The 16,860-nt window shown below is 63.2% G+C and overlaps 2 protein-coding genes across 7 annotated transcripts in view; one reads left to right on the top strand and one right to left on the bottom strand.

Annotated features, from left to right (window-relative positions):
- The first annotated feature begins 230 nt into the window (after window positions 1–230).
- Gpx3 (glutathione peroxidase 3) lies at window positions 231–7,157 on the top strand. Its single transcript, XM_005376065.2, has 5 exons — window positions 231–373; window positions 4,114–4,267; window positions 5,572–5,689; window positions 6,018–6,117; window positions 6,357–7,157. Exons 1-5 carry the CDS (start codon window positions 287–289, stop codon window positions 6,576–6,578), a joined length of 681 nt encoding a protein of 226 aa, XP_005376122.2. The 5' UTR covers window positions 231–286; the 3' UTR covers window positions 6,579–7,157.
- Window positions 7,158–7,473: 316 nt separating this feature from the next.
- Tnip1 (TNFAIP3 interacting protein 1) overlaps window positions 7,474–16,860 on the bottom strand; it is a 46,522-nt gene continuing 37,135 nt past the window's right edge. For 4 of the 6 annotated variants that reach the window (XM_013508186.1, XM_013508185.1, XM_013508195.1 and 1 more), the window contains 7 exons: window positions 15,666–15,794; window positions 13,611–13,739; window positions 12,716–12,841; window positions 12,267–12,332; window positions 11,889–12,080; window positions 11,099–11,189; window positions 7,474–8,120 (listed from right to left, as the gene is read on the bottom strand). In XM_013508186.1, coding sequence (XP_013363640.1) covers window positions 8,086–8,120; window positions 11,099–11,189; window positions 11,889–12,080; window positions 12,267–12,332; window positions 12,716–12,841; window positions 13,611–13,739; window positions 15,666–15,794 — 768 coding nt within the window. In that variant the 3' untranslated portion in view covers window positions 7,474–8,085. The remainder of the gene's footprint in view (window positions 8,121–11,098; window positions 11,190–11,888; window positions 12,081–12,266; window positions 12,333–12,715; window positions 12,842–13,610; window positions 13,740–15,665; window positions 15,795–16,860) is intronic. The other 2 variants (XM_005376061.1, XM_013508191.1) reach the window with 2 other exon arrangements.

Genomic DNA, 16,860 nt, shown 5'->3' with positions numbered 1-16,860 from the left:
AGGGTGTTTCAGCGCGGAACCCTCCCCGCTCGCGGTTGCAGTTCAGCCGTGGTGCCCTGGCTGCATCCCCGCCCAGGCTCGCCTGTCCCTGCGGGGGGCGGGTCGGGTCGGGAGGGGCGGCAGGGCGGATCCGTAGCTCCCCAGGTCCCAGCCGGCCTGCGATTGGCTGAAGGGATCCAGCCTGGTCACCGATTGGCCCGCGCCAGGCTTGAAAGGCGGCCGGCCTCAGTGCCCCAGACGGCGGCGCGGCGCGGTGGGACGGCAAGGGCAGCAGCTCGGCGCAGCCATGGCCCGGCTCCTGCGGGCGTCCTGCCTCCTGTCCCTGCTCCTGGCCGGCTTCGTCCCGCCTGGCCTCGGCCAGGAGAGGTCGAAGGTGAGTGGGCCTGCAGGATGAGGCGCAACCCGACCCTATGGCGAGGGACACCCTTCCTCTGCCCGCTCCGTCGCAGGCACCCCCTGTGGCATGCCAGGCGAACCCCACTTCGCTCCCTCCGCAGCCGTCCTGGGGGCGGGGGTCACCTTGCTCCTTCTGTGGTGTTGTACCAGTTGTCCCCACCGCTGGGGTCTGGGGGAGTCCCCGGAACAAAGCTGGGGACCTGGCCTCTGGGTTGGAGTGGGGGTTGCAGGAGACCGCAGAGGAGAAAGGGAAGCGGCGTGCAGCTGGGAGGGGCTGGTGTTGCAGACTTGCTCGAGCCGAAGCCCAAGCACTGCAGGCGCAGGTAGAAGCGGCGTCCAGGGCCGTGAAGGAGCAGAGAGCTGCGCAGCAAGCTCGGGACCCTGTCCTCGCCCGTCCCGGGGCTCAGGCTCTCCATCTGCAGGCGGGGGCAGGACGGGGAAGCGGACGGCTTTGGAGGGAGCCTGGAGAAGCTGCCCACTGCACAGCCCAGCCACAACCCGTACTGCAAGAGCGAGGCCGCTGGCTGACAACATGGGGCGGGCAGGGTCCTCCCGGCAGGCAACCCTAGGCGGGGGATGCGTGGGGCTGGGGGTCCAGAGTGGGGTGACACAGTCTGCATATCTCCATGGTTAGTAGCAGCCAGGGCAGGTCCAGTAGAAATGGATCCAAAGAGATTTATGTCTCCAAAACCCCAGCCACCCCCCAACAAGCTAGGGGAAAGCTGAGAATGATGGTGTATGCCTCTAATCCCAGTACTCAGGAGGCTGAGGCAGGAGGATCACCGTGAATATGAGGCCAGCCCAGGCTATAGAGTGAGTTCAAGGCCAGTTTGAGCTACAGAGTGAGACGCTGTCTCAACCCCAAAAAGCAGACTCAGGCTTTGGAGTTCTGTTCTTGGCCCAGGTCCCCTTGGTCTACTTCGCCTTAGAGCCAGGTCCAAAGACGAATGCCACACGCTCCTTCCTATCCAGCCTTGTTCAAAAGCACCAGCTCAGAAGGCGTCTTCCGGTGGGATGGGACAAGCAAGTCTCACGCTCAGCATGAGTAGAGCTGGGGTAGACTGTGTGCAGGCCAGGCTATGGAGTCAGTCCTGCCCCCTCCGTCTGAGGACAGCCGAGGAGGGGGAGCCCCAGCCCTGCCCACGCAGGCTGGAGGCAAACATGGGCCCGTGATAACTGTCATACCATGTGTTGTGCAGAACGCTGAGAGGATGGATGGGCTCTGGCAGGGTGAGGGTAAGGGCAAGAGGGCTTGCTGGCTGGTGACAGCTGAACATGCCCATCGCCATGCCCAGGCCCTGAGAGCTGACGCACCACTGCTCCAGCTTCCGGGGCCCCCTGCTGAAGGCAATGGACTCTGCTCCCAGGAGATGATTTTTCCTGCCCACTTGGAGCAGGGTGGGAGCAAGGGACCCCCTTTCCTTGCTGTGATCCCTCCTCAGTCCAGCTCCCTGCCCTTCTCTAGGAAGGACTGCAGGAGCTGGAGAGAGTAATGGCTGCTGATGTGCATGGGATCCTAGTAACCGCTAGTTTCTAGGTGACTGAACTAGGCAGAGAGGATCATGGGACCACAGGCTGACACCAGGGCTGAAGGGCTCTTAAGATGGAGGAGCTGGAGGCCCAGAGGGATGGGTGGTTGCAGAGTCAGACCCCCCGCCCCCGCCGGCGCTTTCACAGCACCACAAGGGAGGGGGAGGCGGGGTGGAGAATCACACAGAGCCGCACAGTCCAGCCAGGGGCTGAGCGACCCTCTGTAGCCCAGCCCAGCCCTCCTGACTCCGGCTCTTGTCCCTCAAGTCCTCCGCCCTCTCTGGCTACCCTGTTCAAGGCACAGGGCTGAGGGGGTTCCATGGGCCCAGAGGACACGGAAGGGCCAAGTCCCACAGACCCAAGCCGCGGCGCCCAGTATGACTGCTGCTGGTGGCTCCCCCAGGGCCACCCGCGGACCACACTGGCCCACGCAGGAAGCGTGGCGGCTTCGCCACTTGTCCTTCCTCCTGAACACCTGCTGGCCAATGCGTCACCATGTTCATACTGGTTGCTGGCATCCAGGGCCCCCTCCCCACCATTCTGCAGGAACGGCAGGGCCCTGTACCCCGGCTGCAGGCAGAACTTCCTCTCAAGGGGATTTCAAGCCTGTTGTGATCTCTCAGTAAGTTCTTGCAACCCTTCTGGAGCCACATGGGATTATCCTTAGCAAGGCTCGGAGTGACAGTGACTTGGCTGAGGCCACACCACGGGCAAAGACCAGGCCCTAGTGCCGGGGGCTGCTCATGCCCCACCCATCCAGAGCCCGTACCGGTGGCTCATCTTCCTGCTGTTTCCGAGCTCGACTGTTTATCCAGCCTCTTGGCTTTTCTCCTCCGGGCTAGCGCGTGGGTTGGGATGGAGTTGCTAGGAGGCGCCGCTTTCTGGCTGCCAGACCCAGGGCAGCTGGGCTGTCTGTGTGCTCCGCCTTGTTTGCACTGCAGGGTGGAAGGGACCTTGGCCAGACCCCAGAAGCCTCAGGGTGGGTGGAATGTGGCCCTTGGGTCTTGGTCCACCTCAGGGCCACACCCTGCTGGCCGCTAGCACCACTTTCACCCAGCCAGGCTCAGGGACCTGGCCTCAGCTGCAGGTTCTCCAGAACCAGAGGGAAGCGTAGGAGTGGGCTTGCGTCTCCACCCGGCCAACTCTGCCCTCCCGGCGTTTGGGTGCCATCTTTGTCCCTCTCTAGGATGCAGGCGCTAGGGATGAGGGCATTGGAGATCACCGACGCCAGGGCTTCCGGCTTTGCCTCCACCACTCCCTGCCCACCTGCTGGACCAGGTCATGGTTCATGACACCCTCTCAAGAGCAGACCTGGAGTCCTGGTGTCTGGGTTAGGGGTGAGGCAGGGGAGCACAGGGGCTGCCTGGGTCCTGGGCAGTGTCCCGCAGGTTGGTGGTGACACCAGCCCTCCTCCCCTTGGCTCGCTTTCCAGGCACTGGGTTGCGTGGCTGGCCCGGCTCGGGGACACACAGGGCCAGCCCAGGACCAGAGCTAACCTGGAGCAAGCGCTGGGCCGAGAGAAAGTGTGTGGTCACTGTCACAGCTGCTCGCCACCAGCCTTTCTCCACTCTGGCTCCTGATCTGTGTCCCTGCTTTGTGACACTGCCTTTTTCTTCCTGGTCCTCTGGCTGTGGACCCTCAGCACCCCCACCCCACACCGGGGCACCTCCTTTTTTTTTTTTTTTTCAGTACCGGGAATCGAACTCATGACCTTGTGCTTGCCAGGCAGGCGCTGTGCCGCTGAGCTAAATCCCCAGCCCCCGAGGCCTCTCCTTTCTGTCCCTTTGCTCCATCCCGGTGGCCTGGCTCAGGCCTCTGCGCCACTTGCCTGAACTATTTCCACAGCCACCTGGCCCAGCCCGGTCCACCCAGGCTGTACCTGGATGGGTGAGTTTCCCTCCAGCCTGAAAGTGTCCTTAAGCTGGCACTGACGTGATTCCCAGGGACCCGGGGCCCCCACTCTCGATGGGTGGAGGTGCGCAGTCTCAGGGTAACTCCCTACTGGACTCCTGCTGCTCTCACAGGCATCACGTCATACGAGATCACTTCACCCTTGTGGTCCGGTTCCAGGTTTCGGTGTGGTTCTGGGCAAGCTGCTCTCCCCGCTGCACTCTCGCTGACTTCAAAGTGGAAAAATGCCCGTTCCTTCCACCTCTGACTTCTTGGTGCCTGTCTTTCCCCTTCCAGACGGACTGCCATGGCGGTGTGAGTGGCACCATCTACGAGTTTGGGGCCCTCACCATTGACGGCGAGGAGTACGTCCCCTTTAAGAAGTACAGCGGCAAGTACGTCCTTTTTGTCAACGTGGCCAGCTACTGAGGCCTGACCGACCAGTACCTCGGTAAGACCCCGCCCCCGCCTGCCCCAGATCACAGATCACAGGAACTTCTCTGGTGCCAAAGGTGAGGGACCAGTCACAAGAGTCTCAGCTCCACTGTGTGTGCGTGTGTATGCACTCCTCTTACTGGGGGTGGAATTCCCCAGGGCATTCCCACTGAGCTACATCCCTAGCCCTTTCTGAGACAGTGTCTTGCCAAGTTGCCCAGGTTGGGCTCAAACTTGTGATCCTCCTGCCTCAGCCTCCCAGAGTGCTGGGATTACAGGTGTGCCACCGTGCCAGGCTTGCGGCATGTTTTTCTGAGGTCTGAGGTGTGCTGGCCTTGGACACACTCGAGAGCCCTGGTTACCCTTCTTTGTCTGTGGACACCGCTGCAGCCTTAAAAGCGCAGGGATGGGGGAGATGGACCCGGCTCCACAAACCCCTTTGCTCGTGCGACTGCAGTGAGACACGGCTGCGGCTCAGTCTTCCTGAGAGTGCCCCTGTCCCCTCAGCTTGGGCCCCTGGGGCTCCCCTTGGCCGCCAGTGAAAGCAAGTGTGGGTACGTGGGGAAGGCAAGGTCTGAAACAGACTGGAAGGTGACCTGTGGTGCTCGCCTCATCCTCAGTAAACCAGCGGTGGAGTGGGCCCACGACCCAGGCTTTGCGACTTCCTAGTCCCCTCAGCCCTCCCACCTCAGCTGGGCAGGAGAGGACACACAACAGCCTGAGCGGACCCTTCGGGGCTGGGGCTGGGCTGGGGCTGGGCTGGGGCTGGCAGGAGCGGGAGGCCAGGGTGTGTGACGCGCTGTTGTGCCAGGCCCTCGCCGGAGCCCCTGGAGTGGGAGCACAGCACACTGGTGGGCCAGCGCAGTGTGTCTGCGCAGAGACGGCCAGGTGCCACACTACGCACAAAGCCAGGGCGGAGGGCACTGAGAGGTGGCCGGCCGCCTTCGCTCCCTGCACAGAAGAGCCAGAGGAGTGGGGTGGCGGGCCCTGCTCCAGCGCCAGGAAGCCGGCTGGCTTTGCCCAGGGAAGGGTGGCGCCCACGGGGCCCCAGGACTCGCGCAAGAGCCCTGACGCGCCCGTATGGCAGGCGGCTGGCAACTGCGGGCCTCAGGAAGGGTTTCTCACTTCTGTCGGCCCCAGTCCACCCAGACTGGGGTGGGAGGCCAGGACCCGAAGCCCAGCTTTGCCAGTGACTCACGCCGATCCTGGGAGCCGACCCCTCCCGGCCTCAGTGGCTTCAGCGGGGCCAGGAGCGCAGGGCGCAGTGCGGGCGGGCGGGCACGCGCCTCACCAGGCCGCGGCCTCTGCTCTCCCGCCCAGAACTGAATGCACTACAGGAGGAGCTCGAGCCCTTCGGCCTGGTCGTCCTGGGCTTCCCCTGCAACCAATTCGGCAAGCAGGAGCCGGGCGAGAACTCGGAGATCCTCCCCAGCCTCAAGTGAGTGCTCGGGGCCGGGACTCCCGGCGCGGCGTGTGCGCGTGTGCGCGAGCGTGTGGTGCCGGCCCCCGTGGCGCCCTCCCGTGAGGAGCCCGCTCCCTGGAATGAGGACAGGGACGCAGGTCGGGCAGCGCACGGCAGCAGAGGGGGGACTGAGCTGTGTGGTGACGGTAGGGAGACGGGATCGAGCTCGAGGACCCCAGACCCCGCTCCGCTCACGCCCGCTCACCAGCCCTCGGCCCCACTGCCCGCCCCGACCCACGGGCGTCCCCGGCCCTCGCCCGTTCGGTGCCTGCGCCCGACCCACGCCAACGTTCCTTTCCTGCAGGTACGTCCGGCCAGGCGGGGGCTTCGTTCCTAACTTCCAGCTCTTTGAGAAAGGCGACGTGAACGGGGAGAAAGAGCAGAAGTTCTACACCTTCCTGAAGGTGAGCGAACAGCCGCCCGTGCCGCGGCGCCCGCTGCCGGGTCCCGTCCCCATGGCAGCGGGAAGGGCAGGCAGCCCCGCGAGCAGCTTCTGGCGTCCCGCCGAGTGGCCGCAGCCGCCAGTCTTCCGGGTCCTGCGCTGTGCTTTCTCTGGCCCCTCGGTGCCAGGCTGCTCGGGCCAGGAAGGCAGGGAGGAGGTGGGGGACGCCGGGCTGAGCGGACGCCCTTCTCTCCTGCTCAGAACTCCTGTCCTCCCACCTCCGAGCTCGTGGGCTCGCCCGACCGCCTCTTCTGGGAACCCATGAAGGTCCACGACATCCGCTGGAACTTTGAGAAGTTCCTGGTGGGGCCCGACGGCAGACCCATCATGCGCTGGTACCATCGGACCACGGTCAGCAACGTCAAGATGGACATCCTGGCCCACATGAGGCGGCAGGCAGCCCTGATGGCCCCGGGGAAGTAGCCGCTCCCACTTCCCGCTTGCAGGGGCTGGGAGGCCCCGGCTCAGGAAGGAAACCCCCAGTCCCAGCACACCCTCGGCACAGCCGGCACAGCCGGCACCCCCGGCCCCGGCCGCCAGGCACGCGCGCACGGCTGCCCCCTGCCCTGTGCCGGGCGTGCGTCACGCCCACCGTGCTGCACGCCGCGCACAGTGCACGGGCCTGCCTGTGCCGACTCCCCGGACTGCACCACGCAAATGCGGGGGATCGAACCCCTCTCTCCCGTTCTGTCCCAGTGACAACCCACTTTCGTGAGAGCCCAAAGCGCTAAGTCTGATGACCGACTCGGACCGGGACCCGGAGCACCACCGCACCTCCAGACCCACCCCTCCTTCCTGAAGGGCCCCCAGGCCCGCCCCCCCAGGCAGTGCGCTTGCGCGGGCGTCTCCATGAGGGCGGGGCCCGAAGCCCGCGGGCGGACCCCCCCTGAGCCTGCTGCGGCCCAGCCCTTCGTGCATTCAGGCTGAGCCCGGCAGGGACGCCCCCCTGCGCCTGTCCCCGGCACCCCACACCCCGTCTGCCTAGTAAAGCCTCTGCAGCAACCGAGCCCCACGGTGCTTCCTCGGCAGCGGCGCCGGCGTGTGGGAGGGGCCGGGGCGGACGGAGACGCGGACCCTGCAGCGGGTGCGGGCTGCGCCTCTCGCCTGGGCCGCGCAGACCGCGCGGTGTAGCTAACTGGCGTACAAAGCGACCCGGGCCGCGCCGCCCGGCAGGCCGCTCCGCGCCCGCCTCCCCCCTCCCGGCGTCCGTTCCCCCGGCCGTGCGGTCGGCCCGCCGCGCTGGCCCGGGCTCTGGAACGCGCGCGGGGCAGGGGTAGCGGGGCGCAGGGCCGGAATGTGAAACACCAGTCACAGGATGCTGATTTCAACTTGGATTTATGTCCAAGATCTGTGCAAATAGGTGCGCCGGGACAGACGTCACCCCCGCGTGCTCCGCGGGCACCACACACTTCCGGTGGGGGCGCCGGGGCCCCTCGGCAGCCAGAGCGGCCTCCCCGCGGTGCGGGGCTCTGCGGAGCCCCCCTCCGTCCCGTCCCGGGCGGCGCTGGGGACGGCTGCTCTTCCTCAGCTCCTCGCAGAGGCGGGCAGGGCCCGGGGCGGGCCCGCGACAGCGCCTGAAGCAAAAACCAAACACACGAACTGCGCCTGGCACGCGCGGGCCAGAACCGCTTCCACGGAGGTTTGAAAGGATGGGGTCGGCTGCACCGCGCTCTCAGGATGGGCGTCCCGCCCTGCGGCTCCGGGCAGGACGGCAGGGCGCGCCGGCAGGCCTCTCCACGTGCCGGCGGGCGGGAGCTTCGGGTGGCGCCGCCCCAGTATCCGAGGGCGTCCGGGCGGTGAGGTGCCCGCCCACCGCGACCTGGCGTCCCGCGGAGGCTCTGGCCCCGCAGCGGCGGCCTCTAGCTTCTTGGCAATCCGAGGTCAGCCAGCTCTGCAAGATGAAGGTGGAGCCAAATGACACAATCTGGTCTCACTGAGGCCCCGCACAATCATTCTCTGCAGACTCTAAATAAACAAAGATTTTGAGGACTTAAACATTATGTGGTAGTTAGTTTTAAAGTCTTACACGGAGGCCAACTCGGTACCAGTGAGTAACTCAGCTACCGAGTGCAGCCGAGGGCAAGGCTGTGCCCCGTGGACCGGGCCGAGTATGACCCCTTCACAGACGAGGGAGCTAGGGTGCAGGCACTGCTGGACAGACTTGCCCACGTCCCAGATCCAGGAAGGAGCGGGGCTGGGACCTGAACCCAGTCAGTCTGGCTCTCGATCCCAGCAGGGAGCAGTTCTGGGGAGAATTCAGCGCTTCCCACCAGGCCGCCCTCTGCCACTCATCCAGGCGGCCCCCGAGGGCTCCGCAGAGCCCCGGGAACACGTCTGGCCAGCGAACCCCGTCCCCAGGCACCGGATCCTCCCCCGTGATCATTTGTCCTCCAGCCTCACTCACCCTGTCTCCTCACTAAGCTGGCTCCACTGCTGCATGCTAGGGACTCTTCCAGAAGGCTCCTCACGCGGAGACGAGCCTGACCCTCCTCCCTCCCCCACGCACGAGGGGTTACACCCCCAGAGCCCCATGGAGGCGGTGCCCCTGCCCCACAGGAGTCCCAGTGGGAGCAAGGGCAGCGTCCCAGCCCACAGAAAGGTGGCACCTGTCCCTTCAACATCACCAGAGGATACTGTGGCCCGAGGGTGCCTTCCACAATGCCCAGCTGCTCACGCCACTCTGCTTTCAGGAGTCCAACAGCCCATACTTTGGGCATGGGCCCTGCCCGCCGCCCACCGGCCTCGCCTTCTCCTTCCACGCCGCTTTTGCCTCAGACCCTCAGGCCGGCCACCTTGCTCTGCTCCCACCAAAGTGATGCGGTCTGGACATGAAGGTCCCCCCAAGGCCCATGTGACACAGAAATGGCCGCCAGCGCATGGCTACCGAAAGGTGACGGCCTTTCAGAGGCGGGGACTAGGGAGAGAAGGAAGTCCCTGGGGACAGCCTTGAAGGTGATGTTGGGAGCCCAGCTGTTCCCCGCTTCTCTTTCTTGGTTCCTGACTGCGAGACCTCTGCCAGTCCCTCGCTGCCACAGGCGGAAGGGACACGGCCAAGGGCCACGGACACTGAGCAGAGTAAGTCTCTCTGCCTCTAAGTCAATCACCTCAGGTGTTTTGTTCCAGTGCCAGACAGATAGCTGACTACCGGAAAACTGGCTCTGAGAACAGGGCCACTGCTGTGACTGTCCCCGACGATGTGGTTCAGAAACCTCTGGGATTGCTCTGTGGGAGGAATCTGGCCAAGTCCGGAGAAATGGGCTGGAAAATGCCTCGCATGCTGCGCGAGAGGCAGACAGCTGGCTCCGCTGAGGACGTGGCGGCCCCGAACGCTGCGAGTGTGGCAGTGACTGCTCGGAATTGGACTGGAGGTTCCACACGCGCCATGCTGGCGAGGAACCTGTCTACACGCTATCTGTTCTCGAAGACATGCACTAGCTGAGAGGCGATGAGCAAAGGATCTGGTAAAAGAGATTTCAACGCAGCACAGATGCTGTCAGCGGCGTGGGTACGGACGGCTGCTTTTTACTGTGAGAATAGGGAGCAAAAAGGCAAAGCACAAAGATGAGACAAACTCGGTTTGTCTACAAAAGCAGCACATACAAGCCGCCTGCTGAGGAAAGGGAAAACGAGTGCCGCTGAGAAGAGGCAACAGCAGCTGCCTCAGGGTCACCGCAGGAACCCAAGTCCCCGCCACAAGCAGCCAGCAAGCCGCTCCGGTCAGGCCGGTGGGTGAAGCCGTGAAAGCAGTGCAGTGGCACCCAGCTGGGCGATGCCGAGCACGGAGCGCCCGGCCGGCCACGCGGGCTGCTAAGCCCCTCCGCAGTTACGCCCAGCTCCAGACAGAGCTGCAGGGTCTCATGTCTGTCCCGCTGGGCTTGTGTCTGGCTCTGATCTGACTCCTCCTCTCCATCCCCCGTTCCTTTCTCTGGGAATGAGAATGTAATCCTGCGCCGTCCCACTGCTGGATGCTGGACATAGGGAAATTTCCTTATGGTTTTACAGGCTTCACAGATGGCTTTGCCCTGAGTCTCAGGAGACTTGGGACAGGGACTTCAGCCATGCTGGGTAGAGAAGGCCGGTACCCTTGGGGATGGACTGAATACATCGGCACTGTGAGCCTTCAGGAGACAGGCGGGATGTTCCAGCTTGCGTCGTCAGTGCTCCTCGAAGGCCCACAGGCTAAACACAGGGTCAGCAGCCTGTGGTGCTGCTGGGGGCGGTGGGGTCCTTAGCAGTGCAGCCTCGTGTCACTGGGGACCCAGCTTGTCCCGTGCTCTCTTTCTTGTTTCCCACCTGCCATGAAGTGAGCAGGCCCGCTCTGCCCCGCACTCCCGCCGTGATGCATGGCGCCAACATAATCCCGAAGCAATGAGGCCAAGCGACCGTGGACTGAAACTCCAACCAAAATTCACCTTCCCTCCGTACCACATCAGGCCTTTGTCCCAGGAGCAGGAAGCTGCTCACTGCTTTTCTGCAGGAACACCCTCCACCCTTGCTTCTTCACCCAGGTAACGCCACTCACGCTGAGGGTCTGAACCGAGTCACCCCTCCGGAAAGCTCTCCTCAGCCCCCACTGCAGGTCTCACAGCAATCTTCTCTCGCTCAATGCAACCTGCCACGCTATTTAAGACCTGCTTCTGCCTCCCTGGACCACTGGACAGCAGGTCTACAGGGGTGGAGACTGGTCCTTGTCCACTGCCACAGGCCCCCCTGCCCCAGCCCGATGCCCGGCACGAGGACAGCACAGAAGGGATGAGCGCATAGGCTCAGCCCCCGCATCCCACAGTGAAGGTCACTCCCCTTTCAGCACTACTTCAGAAACCTGGGTCTTCTCTCCCCCAAGGTCAGAAAGTACCAGCAGCATCTCCAAACCGGGCTACTCCTGGTAGGGAAGAAATCACCTCCCACAGGGAGACAGCTCCGGCACAGGGGCCCACACCCACCTGGTTCTGCAGGCCTGGCTGGGGACGTGTCCATCACCTGGGAGCTCTGATTCCGCACCCCACCACAGGGTGGACGCCAGGTGTATTCTGGCTGCAACAAAATTGGTGCTTAATACCCATAACCACACTCGCGAATCACAGCAGCAGCTGTGGAGCCTGAGTAGTACTAGAGAGACACTGGCCAAGGATAACTTAATGCTCCTAACTGTCCAGGTTAACATTCCCAGGGGAGGAAATGGAGGCTCGGAAGGGTTAAGAAATGTCACCCAGCTGGGAAAGGGGCCAGGCTTGGCTCCGAGTGACCGATCTCTTAGGCTTACGCTGCCCTCCAGGGTTTAAAGCCGCATACAGAGCAGGGTCACCCAGGGAAAGCTGCGGAAGAGGCCAGTCATCTCCAGGGCAGAGGGCAGAGCTAGGGATGTGGCAGAAGGCGTGGAGGAGAGCAGCAGGTGACAGTGGGTTTTGGAGAGAAAGTAGTACGGAAAAGGAAAGAAAGCACAAGGAGAGGAAAGAAAAGAAGAAAAAAAAGAGGAAGACGAGGAGAGAACCAGGTCCAGCTCTGGCAGCTGCTGAGTGTGGAGACGCGAGGTCAGGCTCACACTGGCAGCCCCTGCAGGGCCTGGAGAGGACCTGCCTCCCTGCCCTGCATCTCGGCCTTCTCCACTCTGCACCGGCAACCCTGCCCACCGCGGGCGGCAGAATTCTCGCCCCTGCTACCCTCACTGCCTGCCTCCCCAGCCAGGGCCTTCAGTAGCCCCAGGTGGCTCTTGCAGGGAGGCCATGGACTCACCAGATGGAAGAGGCGTGAGCCAGCCATGGGGGGTGGGTGCTCCATGCCCATGGGGGGCGGGGGGTAGCGGATCTGGGACCAGTCCTCGAAGCCATGATGCGGCACGAGGGCTGGCACAGGCGGGTAGGCATAGGGGTAGGCCCCGCAGACGTGCTCTGGGTGGGGCTCCACGTGGTAGCGCTCTCCTGAGGCCTGTGAGAAGGACTCACGTCAGGCTCTGCTCAGCAGTGACACCCACCTCATCTCCCCGTTTCTGGAATTCAGCCCTCTGAGGGCACTCGAGTCTGGGATGTGGGTGGGGAATGCGGGGAGGGGACGGGTGGGGACAAGACAGGGGATGTGGCTCCGGGCAGGGCAGGCGGCCACCTGAGCGCTCACCTTGGCCTTCCGCTTCTGCTGTCTCAGGGCTTCCTTCGCCTTCTCCTCCTCCTTCAAAGCTTTCAGCTGGAGAAGGGTGGAGGGAGGGAGGGAGGCTCACTGACACAAGTGCTTCAGCTAGGCGGGGCCCAGGGCCTCCCTGGCCATAAGAGGGGACTGGCTGTGACCCAGGGGAGCCCACTCCCTGTGGGCGGTCTGGACACAGGTCAGGAGGGTGTGCTGCTCCTGGGCTTTCCTGTCCCTGTCCAGCCCCACTCTATGACAGAGTCGGGGCTCAGGGTCACTTCCTAAATCTGCTTCTCTAAGCATGCAGAATGACAGTGCAGTCAGAGCTGGTATCCTAGACTCAGGCCTTGTCACTGCGCAAGGCCCAGAGGGGGCAAAGGACACGCTGGGGTCTTGGGTGGAGGAGGCACCAGCACTTGTCCCACGGGGCTGCTTGCTCCCACCTGGGTGTTTGACAGGGTGACCTGGGCCTGCAGTTTCTCCAGCTGCTTTTTCAGCTCCTCCTTCTCCTCGTTCATGCGTTCCCGGTCGCTGCGCTCCCTCTGGAAGTCCTCCTCAAAGATTTTCACCTGCGCACGCGGGTGGGCGGCTGAGCGTGGGCCAGACCCTGTGCTTCCTGCTCGGGTCCCAGACCAGGGCCGGTCTCACCCTGTCTCGGGCTTCACCGTGAGGGGCACGGGCACACCTCTTGCCCATACCCCCAACTTGGAACGGAATAGTTCTGCATCCTTCTCTCTTATGTTTTGACTTCGAGGAAGAATGTTATTTGAACAAAAATTCATGGCTTAAAAAAAAAAGATTAAAAGCCATCAACCACTGATGTGCAACCCCTCCATCCACTGAGGCCCAAGGGCGGAGCCACAGACCCAGCGTGCGGCACAGCGGGATTCGTCCGCTGGCTCTGCACCCCGGGCGGCCTCCCGCAAGGCTCCGGTGTCCCGGCGGGGAAGTACATGGCTCGCAGGTTCCCATCCTTGCTGCCCATCCCAGACCCTGACTGGAACGACGCTGGTTTAGGAGGGCGTGAGCAGGCGAGAAAGCCACCGCCCTTCACACTCCTCTCGTCCTCTGCGTGCCTCAGAGAGCATCTCTTCTCTGCAGCAAATATACAGGTCTTTCCATTTATAGCAGTGAAAGAAAGCTCCCTTTTAAACACACTTACCTAAAATTTAATTTTTACATAGCAGGTGAGGAGCCAGTGGGGCAGAGAGGGCCAAGTCACAAAGGGGTACGGGAGGGACTTGGGCAGGGCAGGGACAGGCCAGCACACGGGCCCTAATCCCAGGTCCTCCAAACCCTCTCTGGCCCTCACGATGGCGCCGGCTCCCCGAGCCTCACCTGCTGCTTCAGCAGCTCGTTCTGCGTGGCCAGCTCCTGCTTCCTCAGGAGACTGCTGGCACCCTCTGGGCTCCCAAAGGCGGCCGGGGGTGATGGGGAGGTATGGATGCTCAGTGCTTCCTCCAGGGCCTGGGTCAGGGAGAGAAGGGATGGGGCCGTCGGCACAGGGTGATCAAAAGCCAGGAAATCAAGCCCTTTGGGGAACACCTTCAGGGACCCTCTTCCTGTTCACGATGAAAACGACCACCAGTTCTGTGTTCCAAACACAGCCCTAACTGTCGACCTCCTACACACATCTGGTGGAAGCTCTCCAGTTCCGGGAGGGAGGACTACGACAGCCTCGCCTGCTTCCCGGGTGGACAGCTGAGGCTCAGAGACCCGAAGCGGCTTGCTCAAGGTCGCGGAGCTAGTGGCCCAGCACGTGACCTTAACCAGAAGCTCAGCTGGGGGCCTCTTGGAGGGGGCTCGTACTAAGCGAGAAGCACAGGTCCTGGTCCGCAGGCCCGGGAGGAACCTTAGGTCTGGGAGGGAAGCTCCGTCTCCCACAGCTGCTCTGCCTGACGCTGCACCTCCGGTTCTTCGAGTCTGTAGGGCCCTTCCTGGCTCTCTGTGGTGATCAGACTGGATCTTAATTTCTACTTATGTGCTACTTCACCTTTCTCACACTGAAGGGAAACTGAAACATCAACAAGTAACATTCTGAAAGTTAAAACAGCAAATCCACATATTTACAAAACAGTCCTTTATGTAGGCGCTATGCTCACATCTTTTGCTTGTTTTTTTTTCGAAACAGGATCTTGCTATGTAGCCCAAGCTGCCTCAAACTCAGTCCTCCTGCCTCCTCCTGATTAAAGGTGCATGCTACCATGCCCAGCGCCTCGCACCCTAGAAGGCATACACTCACTGTGTCCCTATCTAACCTGTTAACACGTTACTTCAGAACTCCAGTCGCCCTTCGTCACCACCTGGCTTCAGCCCCTCGATGGGCTGCTCCACCACCAGGCCTTGGCCCTGCCCGCGGTGCCGCAGACCTCGCGCCGACCTGGGCTGCACAGCCCCCCCAATGCCCCAGCTCCAGGGACCCGGGGAAGGCGCTGGACCAGGCGTCCACTGAGGGTCTTCCACGGGAGGTGACAGTCCCGCTCTGCCCTCCTCCCCCAGCGCACGTCTGAAGTGAGAGGACGAGTCCGAGACAGGGAGACGTGCCCAGGTCGAAGGCACAGCGGGCCGCCCGCCGTGCACACCCCTCCACGTAAGTGTCTCGGTCCTGACCTGGCCCAGGACACCTACAGCTTCCTCCTCACCGTGAGCACTGTGGCCAGGACTCTGCCAGCGTTCAAATCCCCAGTGCCCAGAGCTCAGGAACTGAGCATCGTGAGTGCCTATGAAGTATCAAACCCAACAGGGAGGGCTGCCCGGCAGGGTGGGTCCAGGCGCAGCCACACTCACGCCCGTGCCCCCAGGAGAGGGCAGGAAGCAGGGAACAGGAGCACAATCAGCACAGAACCAGCCCCGAGCCACGAGCTCCGCAAGGCCTCCAGGCCCGCAGAGCACTGCACTGGCAGGGGAGCAGGACTCAGACAATTCGAGCCGCACAGCAAAACAAGGCCCGACCCGGCGCTGGTCGAGCCAGGCTGGAAGCAGCCCTAGGCCTGCCTGCCCACTGCCCCTCGGCTGGCTCAGGTCAGAGCGTTTCTGCTTCACCTAGTCAGTGCCCACCCGGGTGTCTTCGGTGCCCGGACCCACCTCACGCGGGTGGACAGCCCAGCCCGTGCCCATCCCTCCCTTCAGTAAGCACTTCCGGACCACGTGCTCCGGTCAGGCGCTGGCAAAGCCAAGCAAGCGTTCACGGGAAAGCTGCTGATACTCCAGAGGCACAGAACAGGGTGACCTGCGGCCCTGGGAAGGCTCTGTGAGCGAGGGGTGCTAAGACGGGGTGGGAAGCCAGGCAGGAACTTCCCCGCCAGCTCACCCCTTCTGAGCGGGGGCCAGCGGCAAGGGGTGCACACTGCGGCTGGCGAGAACCCTCCCCATGCGGGGCAGCCAGGTGCCCACCTTGTTGAGCCGCTGGATCTCCTTCTCCTGGTACTCGCGCTGCCGGGTGAGCGGGCTCAGCTGGTCCTGCAGGTGCTTGACCTTCTGGCGCAGCTCCTTGGCCTCAGTGGTCAGCTGCTCCTTGTCAGTCTGCAGGGAGCATGAGGTGGGTAAGCAGAGCGCCTCCTCGGGACGCCTGGCCCTTGTCACAGATCCCTCTCTCCCTTGCTCGGCGGACACCACCTCGCATCACCCACACAAGGCACTGGGGGATGTTCGAAAAAGCCGGTGACCCTCCCCTCAACAGGAGGCACTGCTGCAGGAAGGCCTGGACACTGCGGAGCTCTGTGCTTACCTAAGCCCCGGGGAGGGGCCTTGCAGGGCCACAGGCCCAATCTGAGCACAGCCTTGTGCAGTTTTCTAGGGAACAAACCAGTTTCCACCAGCCTCACACAGGAGCCTCCTGCGACCCCCAGGGAGAGATGAAGCATGGTAACACCTACAGGGTCTTTTGTCTCCGAGCCCCGAGAGAGAACTTGCGAGGACATAACCACCATAGCACTCTGCACATGGTGTTCCTCCAGAGCCAAAGAGCTGTGGGGCTGAGAGAGAGATCCCCCGAGCCGAGAGGCAGCAATGGGGGCATCAGGGAGGGGATGCCCCTCCCACACCTGATACAGAACCTTCCAGGCTTCTGCACCTGGGAAGGGCACCAGACAGCCCCATGTCAGACCGGCCCCTGCACACCACAGGAACGGCATCCAGACGGGGAGGAGCTGCTGGAGCCCAGGCTGCCCACGCCACGCAGGCGGCTGTCATGTGTGCAGATGTGGACAGGACCTGAAAACAGCACCCCGGCTGCAGACTGCCGAGCTGGGGTGGGGTGGGGAGGTGTTCCAGAAACCTTCCCTCTGTCTGCTCCGAGTCAGCATTTCACAATAACGCACACACACCCCGAGGACAAGGACAGAGTCGGGTCAGGTCTGCCAGCCCAGGGGGCCTGGAGTCAATATTCTCCAAACCGAGAGAAGCTAGAGATGACCTGGCACCTGTGGCCAGAACAGGTGGAGCGGCTGTGGACGCCCCAAGGAGGCTCGAGGGTAGAGCAAGGCCTCCCCCACTCACAGCCACACCTGTCTGGGGGAGGCGTCCCCTCCGCTGTCAGAGCCCAGGGCTTTACCACGTCACCTCCCTCCAACCGAGCGGGGAAAGGGAC

Source organism: Chinchilla lanigera, unplaced genomic scaffold (genome assembly GCF_000276665.1).
Source record: "Chinchilla lanigera isolate Chin_1 unplaced genomic scaffold, ChiLan1.0 scaffold00007, whole genome shotgun sequence".
In the NCBI taxonomy this organism is placed as follows: domain Eukaryota; kingdom Metazoa; phylum Chordata; class Mammalia; order Rodentia; family Chinchillidae; genus Chinchilla; species Chinchilla lanigera.
The sequence above is the reverse complement of the archived record's forward strand: the minus strand, read 5'-3'. Positions and strand labels throughout refer to the sequence as shown.